Source organism: Aplidium turbinatum, chromosome 4 (assembly GCF_918807975.1).
Source record: "Aplidium turbinatum chromosome 4, kaAplTurb1.1, whole genome shotgun sequence".
Taxonomy (NCBI): domain Eukaryota; kingdom Metazoa; phylum Chordata; class Ascidiacea; order Aplousobranchia; family Polyclinidae; genus Aplidium; species Aplidium turbinatum.
The window spans coordinates 4824967-4847557 of NC_137475.1; the positions used below are offsets into that span (position 1 = coordinate 4824967).

At 38.0% G+C, this 22591-nt stretch overlaps 2 protein-coding genes across 2 annotated transcripts; one reads left to right on the plus strand and one right to left on the minus strand.

Annotated features, from left to right (window-relative positions):
• Window positions 1-1170: 1170 nt before the first annotated feature.
• On the plus strand, window positions 1171-15061 carry LOC145768212 (uncharacterized). The gene is made up of 10 exons (XM_082579699.1): window positions 1171-1206; window positions 5082-5947; window positions 6528-6599; window positions 6823-6957; window positions 7360-7490; window positions 9910-10109; window positions 10580-10724; window positions 11366-11522; window positions 12102-12224; window positions 12433-15061. Exons 2-10 carry the CDS (start codon window positions 5110-5112, stop codon window positions 13077-13079), a joined length of 2448 nt encoding a protein of 815 aa, XP_082435825.1. The 5' UTR covers window positions 1171-1206; window positions 5082-5109; the 3' UTR covers window positions 13080-15061.
• A 14-nt stretch (window positions 15062-15075) lies between these two features.
• LOC145768214 (lanC-like protein 3) lies at window positions 15076-22110 on the minus strand. The gene is made up of 9 exons (XM_082579701.1): window positions 21980-22110; window positions 21039-21230; window positions 20566-20704; window positions 19354-19441; window positions 19071-19168; window positions 18309-18490; window positions 16963-17172; window positions 16063-16273; window positions 15076-15496 (listed from the first exon to the last, which is right to left on the minus strand). Exons 2-9 carry the CDS (start codon window positions 21178-21180, stop codon window positions 15334-15336), a joined length of 1233 nt encoding a protein of 410 aa, XP_082435827.1. The 5' UTR covers window positions 21181-21230; window positions 21980-22110; the 3' UTR covers window positions 15076-15333.
• Window positions 22111-22591: the final 481 nt, after the last annotated feature.

Below are 22591 nucleotides of genomic sequence, written 5' to 3' on the forward strand. Positions count from 1 at the left end.
TCATTACTTCTTTTTTTTCATTTTGTAAATATATATCTCATCAAGCAGTTGCATGACTATATTCCAAAGACAAGCTCCTGAAGAGATTCGGATAAAAAGTACCGTGCTGCAGCTTCAAGCAATGATTGATTGATTGAATCTTTATTCTCGGACCGGGAAAGCTTCTTTGACAGTTTTACATACTTGTAGTTGTAGAGGCTTTGAACCACTAACACAGGCTCAGTCATCAAAAATTTAAGACTGACAGAGTGAAGTTTTCGATTGTTGAAGTGTCATTGCCAGAGAATTATTCCATTCATTAGGTGCCGCTGAATGGAGAGCAGTCCTTAAAATGCGTTGCTCAAGCGCACACCGTGAGAGTCAAACCAGCGGTGCTTGATCTTGAAGCTTCTTCGTTCACAAACTAACCAACTGGGCTATCGGAGCGACCCTTCTTCTTGCCACATAACTTTGTGTTTTAATATTTCAGTTCTTCTCTTTCAGGATCAAGGGAATTGGACGAAACGAAATTGTAATCGACACATCAGGGCAGGTAACAGGAAGTTTATATTTTGTGGTTCCCACTCCCAAATCTCAAATGCTTTCAATTTCCAAACTTCTAAGTGAAAACAGAGTTGCCAGATGAGCTAAAGGTAACTGGCAGATTTTGGCTTAATAAGTTATTGGCAATAATAGGCTACTTATGATTACCTGTTGACTGTTGTGCAATGTTTGATTGTCTCAAAAGAAATTTGTTGTCAAGCAATAAAAAAACTATTCTGCAGTTAGCCGTCTTTGTAGCCATTGTAAAAATATTCTTTGTAGAAACAATTTGAAAAAAAATTTGATTTTTCATACACTGTAAAAGGTTGCAAACTTGGAACAACGAGTATGTTGTAGCATTAACAAAATTAGTGAACATACATGTTTGTTCAGCCCATAGCATTGAGCATCTTTTGTAGTATTAATAGCAATAATTGTTTTATTGTTTAAATGACGTATGCTATGTACATTACAAAAATTCAGTTTAAAAATATATGCGTATCGGATCGGTATGCAACCTGGACTGTTGGAAACGTGCAATAAAAGTGGTATAAAATCTGGCAACTTTGAATGAACAAAGACGCCAGACAGCCAGTAGATTTTTGGATGGAAGTTGAAAGGAGAAAGTTAGACTTCGGATTGGATCTTGGATAAGTAATGCAAGGCTGTTTCCTGTTTTTCCAAGTTAGTTTTCAAAGAATTTATTTCCGGAAAACTTATTTCAAATTAAGTTTAATCATGAGAGCACTTCACATAGCTTGAGATTCTTGTAGAATTTGAGCTTTATTTTACATTATAACCTACTTACTGGGGAAGGTAGGGTACGGTATGTACTGTAGGGGGTACCATACATATGCAAAACTGCCAGGATTGACTTTCTAAGTTTCTAAAATAGCTTTTTCAGTTTCATTGTAAGACGTGGCTACATCTACGGCATTAGAGTTGCCAGATAAGGAATTCTGCTCTAATTTGAGAAAAGTTTATACAAAGCTGTTGAAGACTACGGTATGCTTAACTAGTAAACTTGTGATTAGGGAATTTTGAAGCTCTGGGCAGAAAACAAAACACTTAACCTTGGTTAAATAAAAACTTTTAGTACTAGAAAAATTTCAAATATATATAAATGTATTCAAAAACATAAAAACAAATTTTATTCTTAGTGTGATCAAATAAAAATAGCCTTTAAATGATAGGTATACCGTATTAAATATGCTTGTATGAAAAAACCCACTATTTCTGATGGAATAAAAGTTTGTAGTTCATCAAAGAATTAACAAATTCATTATTCAAAAATTTGATTAGTGGTAATTAATATATTAGGTTTTTATGACAATTGACAAGCGGATGATCGCTGTTCTATTTAAGCCTATGTTAGCTTTTTGTCATACATTGCATTATCATCCATCAGGCCTATGTTTTAGGAATGAACCATGGCGACCATTATACGCAGGCTACGACAACGTACGGCTTCAATTTTGACTATAGGTCAATCTGTCAGTAACCAAAATTGCTAGTATAAGTTGATAGTTTGAGTATTAGTATTAGTTCAAATTTTGAGTTACTTTTTTGCTTTTGTTACCATACAAATAAAGGGATACAACCTATTTTGGCTCCTGAAATGATCAAGAGAAAAAATAGAACAAAGCTGAAGTTGTTGATCGGAGTTCCCGCAAACATTTTAAAGTTTTCTCCTAAAATTAATTATTGAATTTTTATTAAATATATTTTTATTTATATATATTTTCACAAAACAAGTGACTTTTTTTATTGTAATTTTGTCTAGATTATGTTAGTTGTAAGTGAATAGATCATTCTAGTATGGCAGCTCGTGATCATTTGTAATGGAGGGGCTACAATCTTAGTTTGATAATCCTAACCCAAAAGTGAGGTTTGGTTTAAATCAAAATAATTTGGTTTATCAAATTTGGCTTATCAACTATTAATTCAAAATACTTAACATGGTAATCTGTTTCGGCAACTCCAATCAGCGACTTCGGTGCTTCTGTGTTTTTTTTATCGATCTTTTCAAGGGAAAAATTTGGAAATGTTTGCGGCAACTCTGATCACCGACTTCGGCTCTGTTTTTTTTCCATCTTTGCAGAGGACAAAGTGTTCAGGGGACGAAATAGGTTACACCCCAAATAAAGTCTGACTATAATAGATTTTACACTTGTGCTGGAAATCCAAAAATCTCGTGGCAACACTGGTATTAGGGAAAGTTTTGTCATTTTTTTAATGTTTTGCAGTGATTTGAGATGCAATGATCACACTTTGACAATTTGGATTTTCAAAACTATCATTTTAAAAAGATATTAAGAAACTTAGCTTAGAATTCCAAATCGAAGTTACGTCGGCCTTCAGTCAGGCCTCCAGTTTGCACGTTGTCGAGGCCTGTATATATAGATCTTTATAGATTACACTGGTCTACACAAAATTTCAGGTTTGGGTTTTGACAACTGATTTTAGCTAATTTTGGGGCGCTGAATTCGAAAATGAACTCAGATTTTCTCTATCACATCACGTTTTTGAGATATGAAATATCCCTAATTTTTGAAAAAAATCAATTTTTGCCCCCCCTCTGTTGTCAAAACAAGGAATTCTGATGCAATAAACACTGTATTACCTGCAACAATCTAGCTTTGATTAACAAACAAGCATTCTATATTATATTCACACAAATTTGCGTTGTCTTTATTAAAATTTCATGCCTTGGAATAAAAAATAGGCATGCAAAAGAGCAACCATAATAACATCAAGCGCTACATTATGCTGACGAACATGTCGATAGGACAGTGACAAGGTATTTTCTGAATTATAGCCTACAGTTCACACAATATGCACATAGACATTCCAATGGAGTGCAGAAATTCTGAAGACACACACAGAAATAGCAAAGTGCCAAAATAAAGATTGACTCAAAGGGACTTGGGCAGGGCGAGTTCAGAAACAGTCAAAAAAAGAGCTTTCATAAATATGAACTCTTCACTTATAAGCTTAAAAAGGCTCTTTTGAGGGACTTTCTTTTATGAGCAGCATCTGGAATTTCTCTTTTAAAACTACAACAATAGTCGGCCATCATGACAATCCCACCGACCTTGATAACGTTCCTGCATAATTTTAATATCCTGGTGGAAACGTTCACCCTGTTCTTCACTAACTTTCTCAAGGTTTTCTGGAAACTCATCTGCATGGCTTTTCAAATAGTGAACTTTGATGCTCATCCTGCATCCCAAATCTTCAAAACTAAGCAGTAGCTCCCTTAAAAGATCTTTATAATTTTCTGCTTTTCTGTTTCCCAAAAAATTTCTCACAACAGCACCGAAAGCATTCCAAGCTCTAGCCTCGAATGGCAACATTGATTTTACAAAATTTTCATCCTTTAACAATTGCCTGATTTGTGGTCCATTGAAAATCCCAGCTCTTTTTTTCTCTTCACTGAGACCAGGAAAAGCATAACATATATACTTAAAACACTCTCCTTCATGATCCAAAGCTTTTACATATTGTTTCATGAGACCAAATTTGATGTGAAGAGGAGGCAAGAGGATCTTTTTGATATCAACTAACTGATCGCGTATGATATTTTTGTCTCCAGGTGTCAAGGTGAGCCTTGGAGGCCACTCTTCTTTGTTCCAGTGCTGATCCTTGGCCCTGCTGTCCCAGTAGCATAGGAAACATGGGTATTTGGTGTAGCCACTTTGTTGCCCCAGCAAAAAGTTCACCATTTTTAAATCTACACAGATGAGCCAACCATGCTCATGGTACTTTAACTTTTCAAGAACGGTTTTGATGTTCTGATACTCTTCTTTCATTGTCACCGAATGTCCTATCGGAATAGAACCGTACACGTTACCATTGTGAAGTAAAACACACTTTAAACTTCGTTTGGAGCTATCAATGAAAAGTCTCCATTCGTCTGCATCATACTGTGGTAATCCCATTTCTAGAAGAAGCCCTTCTATATTGTTGCAATAAACGAAATTGGCCCCTTGTTTAAAAAGTTGGCTCTTTTTTGGCCCTTTTTGAACGTGCAGTTGGCTCCTTGCCAAATTTACATCTAGTAACCCTGCTGCACAGAGATAGCAGCTGACCCACAGATAACGCCTGAGAAGCCAAGACAGGGAGTTCAAGCCAGCATGGAAAAACTCAACGCTACCAATCTCCACTATGTCCTATTACGATTATTATCATAACAGGAATTTTTTTTATTTTAAAGGAAATCTGAACCAATTTATGAGTTTAGTGTAAAAATATCTCTATGTTTGAAAGTTTATAGCTGTCAGAAAATAATTATATTTGACATTTTACTGCACTAAAAAGGGTTAAAATTGGTCAATTTCATTAATAATGGCAACGATAGAAAGAAAACTTGATGTGATAGAGAAAATCTGAGTTCATTTTCGAATTCAGCGCCCCAAAGTTAGCCAAAATCAGTTGTCAAAACCCAAACCTGAAAAAAAAAGTTGAAATTTGTAGACCAGTGTTATAGAATGAACAATATCAATCTTTTATCTGGATTAAGTATCATCCTTTTATGTGCATTTTTTCTTCATTTTCAGGTGCATGTAAACTAAATGTGAACAGGGTATGGAGTGCACAGTTACTGGTAACACTGTATTTGATTCTTCAAATGAGGATGTTATAAAACTTATACCTTCTTCTGATGAACTACAATTAAACATTAACAAAATTAAAATTGTGTTGGATAAAAATGAAGTCACTACAAAATTAAAAGAAGAACCAATTGACTTGGAAAAAATCAATAAAGAAAGTTTCCTACATAAATATGACAAAAAGAAAGAATGCACATCAACTGCTCTGGTTAAATTGCAAGATGTGTGTCGTAGCAGCGTCACTAACCATGACAGCATTTCTTGGGACACTCTTGATGTGAGTACATCCGATCTTGAAAAGCCTGTTGAGGAGATGGCACTTGATAAAATGTCAAATAAAAACAATGAACTTTTATCCTCTGAGAAGATATGTGAAGAGATTTCTGAAATTTTAAAGCAATCTCACAAGAGTCCTGAAATTCGTTTATCTCCACATACACCGTATGATACTGATGAAAATACAACACAGTTAAGGTTTGAAGAATATGAAGTTTCTGATGAAAAGATTGACAAAGACCAGACAGATAATATTCTAACTAGAACAACTGAACATGCAACTACTGTTTCACCAGACCATGATTTTCTTTATGAGAAATCCTATTTATTTCCCATCAATAAAACATTGAAACATCATGTGACACCTCAGCCTTGCCCGACTGCAAAAGCAGAACAGTTTAATGGAAATGATATAAATTTGAACCACATTTTTATGAAGAGTGAGACTTTACCATCTGTAGTTGAAGAATCATCATTAGACTCTGGAATTGTTTCCCTTGATGAACCAGAAGCATCTTCATCTGCTCCAAGTAGTGGTAAGTTGGTGTTGTCATCAGCTAACTTTAAATTGTATATATTTAATGTATTTAATGGTATGCACATCCGACAGTTTCTACTTGATTGATGAATAACTGCAGCCTTATTTAGTTTAAACAAGTGGTTGTTCAAATTGTATAGGTTTGTTAATGGTTGCATAAATTCTGTTTTATATTGTAGTAAGTAAGCGTCATTGAAACTTGTTGATAGCCGATATTTTAACATCAAAATCACTTTATAATTCATTGTTGTACCATCTGAGAAACATTGCCTAGTCATCTTGTTGCCAGTCCGATTGGACAAACTAAAGGGTTCATACAGACTATTCTGTTACCATGGCATGCAGTATAGGGTCTGCTACTATTCGGTGAGTCCGATTCGGTAAGTTCCTAACCTCTAACCCTAAAACGGCAATGATAATTAGGCTACGGTACCCAATAATTTAAAAAAAAAAATGAAAAAATCACCAAATAGGGATCGGACTCACCGAAACGGGCCATTCCGTGCAGTATGGTAGTGATAGAGTTATTATTACTTTGATATGATGACTTGTATTTAAAAACACAAACTACTCCACAGACAATGAGGTCGGGTCACCACTGATACTTAAGAAAGCAATCACAGGATCACACAGAAAAAGACTCCAGACTTGTGAGTATCATGTAATTTGTACGAAACTTGTTTTTTACTTTAAACGTATGTAAATTTAATTTGAGTCATAAAAAACTTTTAAAATCACTTTTTACACAGCAATTACCATAAACAAATCTTTTATGGTACGGTAAGTCTCTATGAACTTCATTAAATGTGTTTTGAGTGCTGATTGTTTTTTAAACACTGGTCACTCTTGTTAATTTTTGACATTGGTTTTAAGGCGTTTCAGGCAGTTTATCAAAAAGACCTAAACAAGACCATGAAAAGTCTGTAACCTTTGAAGGAGTAACGATTTATTATTTCCCAAGGAAGCAAAGCTTTGTGACTGTCCCAAGTCAAGGAGGATCAACGTTAGGTATTGGTGTGGCTAAATGCTTTGTCGTTGAATTGTGATGTTTATTTCATTGTTACTACTTGGATTTTCAGCAACATTACTATTTTTATTGACAATATTAAGTTTTCTCATGTAATAGTTCACAAATTTGATCACACATTTTAAAGTTGTTTGTGACATGATTTTATAGGTGATCTAATTTGCTTAAAAATGTTTTTAACTTTGTAGTGAAAGGTATGAGGTGTACTTTGATTGTGGGCATATGAATCCATGGACTAAAAAACCTTGTTAATTTTTTTTTCTTGTAACGAATGCATGTGGTAGTTGTATGGACTTAGCACCACTGATGTAGACACACCAAGATGCTTATTTCTACAACCACTGAGCATTAATCGAATAAGCAACAATTCTGTTTGTGTCCAGGCATGAGCTTGCATCACACTCATACCAAGGAGCTGACGTTAGACCAGCACAAACGCGCTTTAGCCTCCCATCATAGGCAGGTCATGAAAGAACATGCACGGCAGCAAGAGATTAAAGAAAAAATCAAAGAGGTCTATATTCAATAAATTATTTTATATTATAACCTTTTACATTGAAATACTGTATTGGTGACACTCAATATTACTCTATATTAAAATGTAAAGCCATAGGCGCCGACTTTTCAAAAAACCTTGGGGGGCGAGAAAGGTGATGACGTCATAACCATAACGCTATTTTACTCGAAATAGTCTTTAATTAAGCTTACTGTCTTTTTTATATTGACACCTAGGTCGCAAACCGAATTTATTAGACCCGCTGCTTGAAACGATTAGTTTTACGCATGCAGTACGCCTAGTCGTAAAAATTTTGATAATGTTAGCTCATAATTGGAACAGTTGGAAAACAAGCAGATTCATTTCCTTTTTGTGCAAGTGAATAACAACGATCAAGACAGTGAAGTTATCGAAATAAAACGCAAAAAAATCATGATCTCCAGCAGAGTGGAAACCCGCTATCAGTTTTATTAACCTCATTTCGCTCGTTGTTCTAATTAATTACCTTCAAAGCGTTAACAACTGTTTTTTATCGAAAGTCTTTATAGTCTGTTATCGAATACCGTTATACTCGAGCATAGGTCGAGATGTTCGCAAGTAGTTTTCACCTCAAAAAGACAGGTTCAACTTGTACACGGGACAAGCTGTTGTCTCCAGCTGGGCAATTTTCAAAATGAACGCATTTTTGCTGCAGCAAAATCAATGCCAATAGTTTTGAAGTTTTGAATACGATTATTTGCAGTCTGTGTTTGCAGTGATGCAAACTTAATTTTCAAATTTAATGATTTCTTGTCAATTCTAAACTTTATGCACTTGTTGAGCAATATGCAAAGCTCACGAGAAAAAAACAGCAGAAAGAGCTGTTTTAAGAGATCAATTTTTTTATTTTTGCTTGTACGATATAATCGTTGTTATTACGTAACATTCCATGATCGTTGAAGTCGATGTCAAACCTTAGCGGCCGCATAAAACAATGATGTCAGGTTAGCTAGGTGATAATAGCGGTAAGAGACGTCGGTAATGCAGGCAATATCTGCGACCAAGACCATTGAACACCTTTTCTTTTGTCGATTTTCGATTTAATTCTCACACATTGCGAACAAAACAATGCGTTCTGTTGAATCATAATTGATCTCACAGCGGGAAGACCTCGTTGAAAATAGCGCGTCTAATTTAGCTGGTTTACTTAATATTGCCGTGAATAGTTACGTGACTATTCCAGCAGCTTAAGTTACTCTACGATCTACTTTGAAATTTCCTCACCGTATGTCAATGCCAATACTTAAACGAACCATCGAAAGGTAGTGTCGGGATACGCTATCCGACTTATACACGGGAGAAGGAAATGTCACCGATTTTCAGCTCAAAAGTAGGAGTTCGACTTATACACGAGATCGACCTTAACTCGAGTATATACGGTAGTGCAGAAGTGTATATTGATGAATGTATGAAATGTATATATTTTCACAATATATGCATCAATACAGTGCTTATTGAAGCAAAACACGAATGACAGTTTTAAAAAATGTATTTTTTCTTTAAGCTGTATTCACTTAATTGTTCGTTGTGTCGTAGTTTCAACTCGATAAAATTTGCTAAAATCGGTTTCATTTTTAAAGTCACAAAAAATCTAACGGACGTTTGGATAACTCGTGAAATGAGAATAAATATTCAACCTCGCATTCGCTTTTTCGCTACCGCGCGTTTTGATGTTGAAGTTGCTCCTCACGCGCGGAAGATGAGCAGTGTGTGACTGTGAGCATGCGTGCCGTGCGCATCTCAGTAGTAATTCACGTTCCAGAGAAAGCCATGCGATCAGTTGCTGTTTCGCGAGCAAAAGCAACGAAGGCTGCTTTTCGCTTTCGGCATTCTGTCCGTTTAAATGATCTAAATCTCTTTCCGAAGTATTTTATCTTTGAAACACCACTTTGTAAAGCCATTTTGTTGCCCCTCAACCATAAATTTATGGGGAGCGCCGCCCCCCGGCCCCCCCGGAAGTCGGCGCGTATGTGTAAAGCTCAAAATTGATGAGAAAACGATTAAAATCAATTGTACATTGTATGCTAAAACTGGTACACTTGACTGTTAAAATGTGGTTTTAAGTTGTGTGAACAGTGAACATTTATGGCTAAAAGTAATATTAATACTGTTTATCCAAACCATTTTTCTCTCTGGAGCTTGAGGAAATCCATCCGCTAACATCTGCATAGTATTTTTTACTAGATTATCAATTCCTTCCAGGATGAGGAATTGAGGATACCAATTCTTTACAGTGATTTTGTACTTTTACATATCTTTGGCGTATCGGCTTTGTTAGTGTTTATTGAATCCTGTGGCGGGCAATAAAACTATGTGGTCTTCAACGCAACATGCGAATGACCATTATCTGGCTTTCAAACGAGACTATATATACATTGAAAAATGAAACTTTCTTTAGCTGAAGGAATCCAATCCTGATTTGGATACAAACGAACTCATGTTGATGATAACTGGAGTAAACAATGAAGAAGATTTCTCTGAATCATCGTCTGATGAAGATTATGAAGAAGAAAAAGATTTTTCTGATGATGATGAAGAGGATGATGATAACTTTTTTCTTCAGCCGATTCCCACGAAAAAAAGAAGATTATTGCTTCGGTAACTGTTCGATTTTAACTTGGCGTTCGTAGTATTATGACAATTACTTGAAAAGATTGTCTGTCAAAGCTACTTTGATTTGAATGCAGCAAAAAGCATTAACTTGATCATAAATAAAGGAGGATCATGTTGTGTGATATTGGGCCGAGAGATGTAATGAAGTATCATTACGTAACTGAGAGCATGATACTGCTGTTTTCATGGGTTCAAAAATCTAGTTATCATCGCTTGGTCTGAAGGCCTAGATGCAGGGTTGTAGTGGGTAGCTAGTAGCTACCCGAGTATTGAAGATTGTCTTGCTTTGTGTGTTTTAAGTTTCCCCCATCTGAAGTTTGTGTGCATTTAATCCGCTAAAGCAATAATTGAACTGTGGAAGCAGTAGGATTACTCACTGAATGACGTGTCTCCATAAAGTACCAACTACCAACATTGCCTTTCAAAGAAAATGTTTTGAATTATTTGCTTCCCAGGATGGCTGGCGTGCAGAAGATTGACGCGGAAGAGAAACTGACCAACAAGTACACCAGGGAGTCCAGGGAAGTGTGCGGGTGTGACTGCGAAGGAACATGCTTGCCTGCTAATTGCCAATGCGCCCTTGCTGGAATCCCCTGCCAAGTAAGTGTTTTACCAACGTGATTGTGGGCTACCGTACTCGACCTATGTTTATTCCTGCACATATCCAAGCTTCGAAAGTACGGTACTGTAGTATTAGCTTCGGTTTCTGTAAAATAGCTTGCATTTGATGAGTTGTGTTTGCGTGTTTTTACTTACGGCAAACCACATCATGAAGGTTTGCATTAACTTTCACCCAACGAGTGTCTAGATTGACGAAGCGTGAAATTGGTTGTTTTCTAAAAGCTGCTCAATGAAGCTTGGATTTACATTTCTGCTTTGGTGTTCGGTGAAAAATAGAGACCCGTAGTTCCAGAGTTTTTGAAGTTAAAAGAATAACTCAATCCCTTTACAAGTTAACGCAACTTGTTTGGCTGCAACCAACACTCAATATAAAAATTTCATTATGATACTGTTGTTATTTTATTTACCGTTTAGCCAAATACCATTCACCTTACGAAACAACGTGACGAACCATTCCACCAACTCAAAGTTAAATGGCCCAAATCCAACTACTTGCTGCACCCGGTATCATTTTTTCACTTTTAGTTCATTGCCATAGTTTCGTACATCCTCCTATTTTCACTTTCCTTGTTTGGAAACTCCCTTAAGCAGATGAAGATCTCATGGTTGTTCCTCCTCAGGTGGACAGGGAATCGTTCCCGTGTGGTTGCGTCTCATCCGGATGCCACAATGACAGCGGAAGAGTCGAGTTCGATTCCGATCGTGTCACCAGCCACTACTTCCAGACTATGAGGAGGTTGCGTTTGGAAGCCATGGGAGCCTTCCACACCTCAACCAGTGAGTAGAAGATTTTGGAGTAATGTCAATGCAACATAACCATCCACTAAGTTGGTTTTTGGTCTTTACAAGAATACTTTTTGTGAAAGGATTAACCCATCAAGTCTTTTACAATTACCTTGTCCTTTTTTGGTATCTAAGCTTGTGTACTCTGGTTGAAAATTCAAATTAATTGGATAAGAAGATAGTCTTTGTGTCCACCTTCAAGCATGGCATTATGAATCATGTAAAAGACCCAGCCGCCTGCTCTCGGTTGGTATCGAACACGCGTCCTACCGAGCGTCAAGCAGATCATCCTCCACTCAACCAGGCAAACTGAACGTAATTCCTGCACCAACCTAATTTCGATACGACTTGGTTCGTTTGCCCAGATATTTTGTTGATTTATTGATTGTGTTTCAAATTCATTAATTTAATGGTGCAGCTTTGCTTCTGTGTATTTTCACTATGCTGCTGGCATACGTCTTTTTTTGTCGTTGCTCTTAAGAGTTGCGCGTTAGTCTTGCGTAAGAGAGTTGTGCACTGCAACTTCCTCCTAGAGCACTTCGCGTTATTGAATAATTACTTTATATTCTGCAGCTCCACAAGTTGTGAAAAGTCCTCACAAATCCCCATACGTGTCGCCGACTGGAGATGGGAAAGGTGCTGCCAGAGCCTGGTTCAAACCTGTCACCAACCAACCTTCTTCTCAAGCTTCTGCTGGTACATATGCACGTGTAGTTTGGTAAATGTGCTTCAAACTGGCATAACGCCTTTATTCTGTCGCTTCGTGTGAAGCCACTGACCTTTGTTAAGTCCGAATGATATCCCAAGTTTTGACCAGTCCAGTAAACGAAACGGAATCACTGTTTAAAGCGAATTTTTAAGGGAATTCTTGTATGTATAAATTTATTTTATTTATGTTTTGTAGAATTCCAACACTGCTTGCAGCAAAGCTACCTTGAGGATCTGGAACAATCTCCTGCTCCAACTCCCCCTACGTCGGGCACCTGGTCGACCTCGCACGGTTGCGATTCATTCGCGTCACCCATCCCCACACCACGAGGTGGCGCTAGCGATTCTTTGGGCGGTAGTTTCATTGAAAGCTTAGAAATCGCCCAACCCATACAAGACCGCTCATTTTTAGAAGGTTCCCTTCATAACGACCTCAACTCCAATCTCATTGTTTCAGAAAACAATGGTTTGGCCTATCACGTCCCTCAACCTGTCTCCACGGTCACAAGTTCTCCTGTGAAAACTTACCTTGACAACTCTTGTGGGGACTTTGGTTCTTCATTCTCTACAGCGGACAGCGGGTTCGACTCTGAATTTGCGAGCGATATCTTCTCTTGTGGCGGATTCAACCCTTCCAAGAAGACGTGTAAACTCGATCCGATAGCGAGCTTTTTACCTCTTAATCAAAGTTCTTCCAAATTATCGGAAGACCCCATAAACTTTGCGCATCCATGCAACCCCCTACAAGTGGTTGGTCGGAGCATCAATTCTGCACAGTTTGGTGGTGATGGAGAGCTATCAAGCAAATCTTCAGTACCCATAGCGGGATCATCAGACGAATGAGTGGCGATATCTTTACCGGCTTTACAACTCTCGTTTCGAAAGCCAACCGCGAAAGAAGAAATTATCAAAAAACCTATTATGCCTCACCAGTACCATGTTTATCCAAATTATTCTCTACACATTGGTAGTGATGTGATTCATGTTGCGCCATCATTCATTCAAGCATTAGGGAACGTTCAACCCTTTTTTTCCGAATTTTTGACCCCCCTCCCCCATGTAACGCTTTTTCACTACAAATTCAGCACAAAAAACTACCATTCCGTACTCAAATGCGTTACGTAACGTTTTGCTTGAACCCCCTCCCCCCCGATGTGACGCTAACGTAACGCTTTGCATAACCCCCCTCCCCTTCGAAGGAGTTACTTAATATTTGAACGTTCCCTTAGTGGTACAGGGCGTAAGCCTGGATACCGTGTTAGTAAAATTTATTAAATTACGGTAATGATTAATGGCGGAATGACTCGCTGTGTTTCGACTGCATGCATTGATTTTTATACGTAGGCAATTATGTTTTTCCAGTGTATTTTTCGGCAACGTTTTCATGAAACAGCATTAGAAGAACTAAATATTTCGTCAGGGAGATTTGTCCCCTAGACACAATTTGTCTTTTGTGAATTCAACCACAAATCCACTGGACTAGAATTATTTTTATGTCGTCTAGCAACTTTTCTTGATAAGCGCACGTGTATTTTATATCCTTTTAACCTTGTTATTACTATTGCAATATCTCTAATAGACTCATCAAAAGCTTTTTCAGTGCGATAAGCTGTCACCACTTTTTCTTTATTGGCTAGTAGCTATTGTACCTATGTTAAATAAATAATTGAATAATCTTATAGGCTATACAGGAATTTGCATTTTATTGCAACGATTTGATGTACAGTTTGTTTTAAAGCTGGGGCAGTATTTTCTTGTGCTGCCTAACCTATAGTTGCATATTGTTTACTACTGTAGCTTTGTATGCCGTATTTTATTCGCTGCCACCTTGGGATTTTGGAAATTGCATCCAGATCATCACAATCACCCTTCCAGTGATATTGTAGCGGGATTTCTTCAAGCTATGAGTGTCAGTAAAAATGCTAAAATCTAAACGTTTTATGTTTTATAAGTATGGATTGTTCATCACGTATGCTTTTCAGTCTCTCCCATTTCCACCGGTGTCTTCTTTGTTCCTTCCGCATTATGTTGTCACTTTGACGTTTAACTAACGTCCGGTTTTTGTTAAAATTCGCTCTTTGGTTAAATAGTTATCCCCACAGCCATATGGTGGTTGGATAGCGTTCTTTCATACTTGGTCGCTGAAGCTGTGACGCGTAAGTTCACCAGGTGTTATCTTGCAACTACATTTTAGCTTACAAAAAGCTGAATAAAAAAAAACGAAATGTGTTTTGGCGATGTGACACTAGTATTGACAGCTACTCGTTTCTTATTACCTTATACAGCACTACTGTAAAACGTTGTCCCAAATAGCTTCGTAAAATAGGCTCGTACTAACCGAAATTTCCATTATCTGAAGGTACTTGCCTCTTGTGTAATTTGTCTGTCTGTCTGGTAGGCGATTTTCCCGCCCTGTGAAGCTACAAGACATTTTGCTAATTTCACAATGTAGACTTTAACGACCTGTTATAGCCTGATGCTGCAAGTTCGAACTCGCAGCATCAGGCTAAAACAGGTCGTTAAAGTCTAGATCTAGATTGTGAAGTGAGCGACGATCATGCTGCTAAAAGCGAAACTCAATCAATTTTGCTAATTGTTTTGCAAAGCAGTGATAGAACCGATACCTACTGAAACAAATTAAATTTACTTCTGGTTTACAATAATAATCGCGTAGCCTAACTTTGGGCTATCCCATAAATTGAAACGTGTTTATTATCAAATTGAGGTGATATTCTAAGAATCTGGCAGCACTGCTTATGTGCGACTCCAATAACAAAGCATCGATATATTTATCGCTTATCTGTTTGTGCAGCTGGATATTACATTTGGCTTCACTTCACAATGTAGCCTCATATTGAAGGCCCATCAGGAATCATTAGGTCACATAACAAGCGTAGGTATTTTGTCAGTGATGAACTGTGCACGGATGCGTTTTTACTGAATTTTACAAATATAATAAATCTTTACGACAAATTGCATTGCTTTGACTGACAGTAGATGGGGAGGAGAGAAGTTCTTCATTTATTGCAGCATCTGTGTCAACAGTTTTCAAGCACATTGATGACAATATAATTCCTACCGCGGGTTGCAGCTTCATTTACTCAACAAACACATTAAACAATGGAAATTCGGCACAGTTCGGTTTGAGCAAGTCTGTAAGAAAGCACAGCGCGCCTGCCCATCCCTCGAACAAGCTGTACGGTCGGTCCGGCATCTTGGCCCCTTCCTTGAATTCCTCAGTGAACATAAACGCAGCGAACCTGCAGCAAAATAACTAGAGTAGCCACTTGTTACATCACAACGTCCGAAGTCCTCCTTTACACCAGCAGCGATAGCTAAATCCCTATCAAACCACCAAACGAACCGAAAAGGGAATTGAAGAGAGCGGCGGTGATGTGAATGTTACTGGTGAAAGAAAATTTAATATGGCAACTTGTTATCTCAACTTGTTACATCCTTTGCCAATGTAAGAACAAACCGAAACCACCAACAAACTAATCTTCTGCTTCTTCAATTGCCTTGCCTGAACCAGGCATCGACGGCCTCAGATAAATAATTAGACCAAATGTTCCTATTATATGTTGTATGGATAATTAATTGTTTCTGTTTTGTCGTTAAATTATTCCAGATGTGTTTGTCTTTGTCTGCCAGGTGCCCGCTTTCCAAAAATTTTACCAGTTAAAGAGAGATGCTCCAGTTTTTGCTTTCTTATTACATGGCCGAGAAATTTATATTGTCTGGTTTTCATACTTTTTAACAGAGTTAACAAACTAATACATACAAAGAGCCCAGTTTCAGGATGAGTGTCCGCAACCTACCCACTCACCTCTCAGCTCTATACAAATACTTCTCTTTCCCAGTCAAACTGTACATGAGAAGAAAGACATAACCGCTCCCGGACACACCATGGCATATTCCAGGACCTTTCTTCAATAATCCTTTCTCCCAAACTGTTTCCGCCAAGGTCTTGCAGGCGTTCAAGTACTTGGCTTGCTTCCCAAACACAAGATAGGCTCGCGCAAACGTGTAGATTATTCCTGGAAGGAAAGTGTTGTCAAAAATGCGTTGAAAACCGATCCAAAGAAAGTTTAGTCAAAAGTTATTTGAATCAAATGCTTCCTTGGTCAAATTATGTAAGCTTTTAGCAGTCTAATGAAAATGCCTAAAGGAAGTTGAAGTCGTTCCAAGCGGGTTGCTTGATTGGGCTCTAGTAGTCACCGGCTGCATTTTTATCGCGGATTCAGTCTTGAGCGAATCTTGTATAAAATCCATGCACTTTGTTAGTCTATGTCAGGTCTTGGAATCAATTTAACGATGAAAATAAAACCGATTACAGCATCGCCATCAATTTCATGCATTTCTTGTAGTTAACGACCTGACTGAGTGTTGCCAAAACACAGAGGGTTGATTTTACAAAAATAGTTTTTAATTCTACAAAGGATTCGAGCCTAAACATCGGAGGCCATTGTGAAGTAGCAGACGGAAATCGCTTTAAAGGTTGACAGAACAAAAACTGTACGACCAAAGTCAAAATTCATACAATTCTCAACCGTGGGAAAATAAACTTTCTAGACATTTAAAAATCTTAACACAAACATTACGATGTAATAACGCTTTTTAAATGTAAAAGTTGTGTTACGATATTTTAAAGACCATGACTATTGACTAACGTATCGGTGGTTTAGAAGCACGTTTACAAAAAATCACTACCATCGCCATAACGCACCAGCAGCTCCATGACACCAGTGGACCAGATACTTGCCATCTCCTTGCAAGGCACCATCTAGGTTGGTTGCTATATTACCACCCTGCAGGCAATGTTCCAAAAGGAAGTCGACGCTTTGTTTAATCATTTTCGAAGATTTAGCGTTTTCGTCCAAATATCGAGGGAAGCTTGATAATGCTTGTAGAATTCCCGCCATCCCGTGTGCGGAGCCTGTTGATGTGGGAGCGAAATAAGATGTCAAACCGCTCGTACACCGCGACAAGGCTGGCATTGTTACGTAAAGCATCCATCAATGTACTACTGCAGGAATTGCATATTTGGTAACGAAAAGCCACAAATGTAAAATATGTCGAAGCGATCAGTTCACGTAGCCATTGCCAGCGGCCAACTGTCAGCCTTTCTTGCCCTCTAGCAAACTTCTAGCTTGGAGTACTAGCTGCAATATAATTCACGCCTATCAAACTCAGTGACAACTAGTGATAAAAGTCTTATTTTAAAGGAAATTTGCAATTTCAAATGTTTGTCATTAACCTGAAGAGCAAATCAGTTGATTTTAAATGATTTGTTGTCTGGGCAATACGGTACTCGATTAATTTTAGCAAGTTTGAAAACGCATACAAATTACATATTTCAATGAACATTGCCGAGATGTGCCAGTTGCTAGTACAAAGAAGCCCGGACGTCCCAGGAAGACATGGAGTGATACCATAAATGATGACAGGAAGCGGTAGCAGATGACCAACACTAGCCCCCTAGATCGTGATGAATGGAGACTGACGATGTGCCTTGCCAGACCCCGTCCTACCCTGATTCTAGGAAATGAGACGTAAAACAGGAAGAAGAAGAAGCAACATAAAAGATTTGAGATAAAACCTCTTACTGTAAATTGTCTTTCGCAGTTCAGCTTTGTCACATTTTGTTGACAAATCTGACTGTTAGTTCAACTCAACAATATGTATCAAATCAACAATATGTATCAACTCAACAATATGTATCAAATCAACAATATGTATCAACTCAACAATATGTATCAAATCAACAATATGTATCAAATCAACAATATGTATCAAATCAAGCCGGACACAATAAGCGCCATGGCGTAAGTAAAGGTAATTTGAATACTCAGCAAGGTAAACTCTACCGAAGCTCTAACCCAGACAGTAAATCAGTCAATTTTTACATTGATTCAACGTCTGCAGACGTTGAATCAATGTAAAAAACGACTGATCTGCTGTCTGGGAACTTACATACAGAACATTAGAGCAACAGCCCATAAATAAACATGATCTACAAATTTCTACAAAACATCGAGTTGCTTTCTGTAAAAATGACGACAAACCACTGACCCAAGTAAGGTTTAGAATGATATGAATACAACAGCGGTAAATTCCCTCCCAACGTCTCTTCGCTTCTTCCAATCCTTCCCGACTCAATCATGACGTCACACAGAGAGTGGACTTGTTGATGTGGAAGTATCTCGATCTTCAATTCACGTTGCAACAAAATAATGCCGAACAAATAACCAGCTCTGAAAGAACAATTAAAGTAACCATAATAAAACCAAAGACAATAAATCGGTGTAAACCACATTGCACTTTCGTTAGTAATGCATGTGAATTGTGAACATGGTCACGGGCTTTTACATCATGCGCAACATCTGCATGTGATTACGTTAAAGATGTTACCGCAAAGACTATAATAGCTATGAAGTCTTCAATCGTTTTTTTTTTACATTGTCTACAAACGTTGAATCTAGAGCTAGACCACGTGAAAAACGATTGATTAGTAGTCTGGGTTGCCAATTTAAGGGGTTCATAACTACTGTTGAGACAATGGCGGTTAGTTAGTATCCAGGCTTACACCCGGTGGTTAAAAATTTAGATCAAGTGGACGGGAAGGCAAGGTAGCCAATCTCCGTGACCACCTTCAGGCGCGCCTTTAAATGTCTTGCCAAAGACACAGCCACATGCTCTTGAGCGGTGTCGAACCAGCGCTCTTTCGAACGCCGATCCTCTCACCACTCGACTACGCAGCCGACAGTAGCGGTGACCAGGGTTAGATGTCAAGGGCTGTGTTGTTATTTAAGTCGTTCGTTGCTTAGGAATTACCTGCCAACAAATAATTCATCGGATCCTCCTCTTTGAAAGTCAATTGGCTCACAAAATCGGGCCAGCTTCTTGTATTCTTCGACGTACTTACAAGCTTTCTACAAACATAAGTAGAATCAGTGAAATGATAAACTCATTGACCAGTGGAAATGCACAAAGATAATTTACATTGCTTATGGATGAGTTAAAGAACATGAACAAACATTCGTGTCAAATTAACATGTATAAAATAACAAGGCAACGTCTGACAACGATACTGAAATGTAAAATAACGTTTCTTTACCCGATGATCTTCTTTCAATGAATAAATTAAAGCAGCCACAAGAAAGACACCTCCGTTCCCAGAGAGCAGTCCAACCTGCTTGCGCGCTCTGAACAAAGCAAATAAACAGATAACAACTTTTTCGGAGTATTAGACTTTACAGCGGAATAAAATTATTCGTGAAGTTTCAGCCCCGGTGAATGAAAGTGGCCAGAAACGATAAATTATGAGAATCTGTATTTTCGGACCGAAAAAAATTCTCTTTGGAAACTTCTGTCCAAGTAGTTTCGCATATCTGTAAACACTTTGAACCACCAACGTACAAAGTAGCGCAGACCCAGTGATGGAAGTTGACAGTTTAGAAATCGCACTTTCGATCTCGTAAATTAAATGCAAGTGGCTTCTGGCTATGCTCTGTTCACCACCAAAATACGGCTACTACTGCACCTTGACACAAGCATACACTTCCACCACTGTCGCAAAACCAAGCTTACGGATGCAGTGGTTGAAGTATAACAGTATTAAGCTTAGCGTGGCCATTCACTATATTTGGCCTATGCCCTACAGCAATGTAAACGTGGCGCAGTTCCATGTACGCTGCAGAAGCGATGTTTTAGAGCAGGTGTCACCAAACTTTTTTCCCTGAGGGCCGGATTGCTGCGAAATTAACAGCTGCGGGCCGGATGCAAATTGCGAAAAGATATAGAACTCTTTAGTTTAGAATCTCCATTGACTTGAATTGAGCACAATAAATAACAAAGTTAGCGGTGGAATAGCAAAGTTCTGATGAAAATCGAAAGGTTGTTGGAAAACTTGTCCCCTGCTGTGATACACTACAAGGTATCGTGTTCTTGAAAAAACATTACATTTTTCCAAATTTGACCCACGCTGTCCCCATTTGTGGTGCCCTAATGATAGACAGCAACGTCAGTCCTTTACAAAAAGTTTGGTAACTTTTTTCCTTAGCAGCTGTAGTGCAGCTGTTATTTCCGCAGCACGTGGCGGGCCGGATGAAATCAGTTCGCGGGCCGGTTCTGGCCCGCGGGCCGTAGTTTAGTGACCCCTGTTTTAGAGCACCAAGAAACTGTTCAAACACGATACGAAGCCTTCGGGGCTCTTGGAAGAACAAGTTTTCGCATTTGACGTCACAATATGGCGTCATGAGCATTTGAACAGCTTCTTGATAACAATATAATCGCGATCAGAATACACGAAAATGCGGAGAATCATTACCGCAACGAATCCGGATCCAACGCGGCTTTGACGTAATGCACAGCAGCGTCTAGAAACCTCGGGTTTTCTTCAGGAAACAATCCACTTTTGATCACGTGATACAGACAATAAGCGATTCCTGCAGTCCCAGTGTACAACCCTAACATAAATTAACATGCATTGGATTATATTACCGAAGTAGCAAAGTCACGTGGTTAAAATATGCTCCGTATGGAGTTTTTTTTGTGATTGTAAGGTCTTTCAACAAGAAAACGCAGAGATCACAATCGAACATTTGTAGAAGTGTGGCAGCACTTAATCTCTAAATCATCGATACCTAACTTTTTAAAGCCAAACATAAAACTAAAAAATTTAGTAGCCTACCTTTTCTAAAACATTTCATAAAACTCTGGGGCGTTTGTATATCCAAGATAATAATAATGCTTTCACTTTTAGAGATAAATATAGTATGTATTGAATAAATAACAAGTCACCTTTCTCTCCATTTTTGATGCTGGGGTCGACGTTGTGGGTTATCCGATCGAAGCAGTGAACGATGTGACGCTTGATTTGAGTGACGGGCACGTCCGCCTTTCCATCACCGCGGTATCGGTTCGGGAAGTATCGCGACGACATTGTCTTCACATCTTTTCAAAAAATTCGTTACGGCGCTTTCTATACAACACCTTACAGTACTAAAAGTAATTTGCGTTCTTCTGGTGACTATTTACTAGGTTACCTCCTGATGTTAAAGATGATAACTAGCTTTTGTATTTCCGACGTCCGCTCTTTGCAAACATTCTATAAATTCAGACCATAAAATTACTTGGACCAACGCTACCATTCTTAAAACTGAAAAGGATTACACAAAAAGATTATTTACAGAAAAGTGGTACATAAACCAGAAAGCACAACATGCTCTCAACCAGAAAGATGGTCAGAATTTTCCCTCTGTGTACAAAAAATTACTTTAACTTTAACTTCACCTTTTCCATTCTCAGTGCGTCTTCTCTATCATTGTTATTGCCAATTCCCTTGGTTTCTGTCTTGTCTGATGACTTTTCAATGTTTCTTGACGGTGGCCCAATAGATAGATAAATTTACGCTGTTGGAAAGCAGCCTACTGGTTTTAGGCATTCACTGCATTCAGTTTAACCTCTAGGTGTCTTGTTGCGTGTTTTAATTCTGATTCTTGCTGCTTACTTTATTCATTTTATCAGTACGTTTTTGTGTTGTGCCATCGTTGCTGAACAGGTTGTGTTAACCTGTTTTAGCCACCTTGATAAAGTCAGTCGTGCTGACTGACGAAACGTCGGAAATACAAAAGCTAGTTATCATCTTTAACATCAGGAGGTAACCTAGTAAATAGTCACCAGAAGAACGCAAATTACTTTTATTATAAAATGCCTGGTGAACAGTCTCTCTCTGTTTTTACCTTACAGTACTCTTGCGGATCTGAGGAACGTCAGGTAAAATAAACGTATTAAATCCGAATGGAACAAGCAGTACAAGCTTACACAATCACGTACAACGAACTTAATTTTGTGAGTGAACTGCATGGCCGAAAAAGTTGTTAAAACAGTTTCTAAAAATCGCGTTTATTAACCCCAATAAACAATGACTCTAGCATGCTATAGAATTATTCAACAATTTAGAAGCAATTATATTTTCTTGCTTAGTCATAACATTCTACTAAACAACAAAACACGATAATAACTGGGTATTGACGTTTGAGTAGTGTCATAGCTAACGAGAAAAACGTGAACTCAAATGTTATAGTCATCACCGGTCATTCTAAATTGTGCAAAATACAAATAGTCAGAACAATCAGAACGAGATTTCTACTCTTCAGTGTGTCAGTGCGATGAATAACTAAAGGACAATTGATGAGTCCAAAAGAATCTTCATAACAAAATTTCTTTATTGAATTTTATGGATATTACACAGTTGACTCCCAAATCTCAACCATTGATGTTAAAAGTGAATAAACTTTTAACGGAAGATCAATAACAAATTACTTCAAAACGTTACTTTTGCTGATATGATT

Coding starts and splice junctions, on each gene's coding strand:
- LOC145768212 (XM_082579699.1), top strand. CDS start 5,110: ATGGAGTGCACAGTTACTGGTAACACTGTATTTGATTCTTCAAATGAG. Junction 6,600..6,822: donor CAGAAAAAGACTCCAGACTT/GTGAGTATCATG, acceptor ATTGGTTTTAAG/GCGTTTCAGGCAGTTTATCA. Junction 7,491..9,909: donor TTAAAGAAAAAATCAAAGAG/GTCTATATTCAA, acceptor AACTTTCTTTAG/CTGAAGGAATCCAATCCTGA.
- LOC145768214 (XM_082579701.1), bottom strand. CDS start 21,180: ATGTCGTCGCGATACTTCCCGAACCGATACCGCGGTGATGGAAAGGCG. Junction 17,173..18,308: donor TCATTCTAAACCTTACTTGG/GTCAGTGGTTTG, acceptor CCACATCAACAG/GCTCCGCACACGGGATGGCG. Junction 15,497..16,062: donor TATTTGTATAGAGCTGAGAG/GTGAGTGGGTAG, acceptor ATTTTGCTGCAG/GTTCGCTGCGTTTATGTTCA.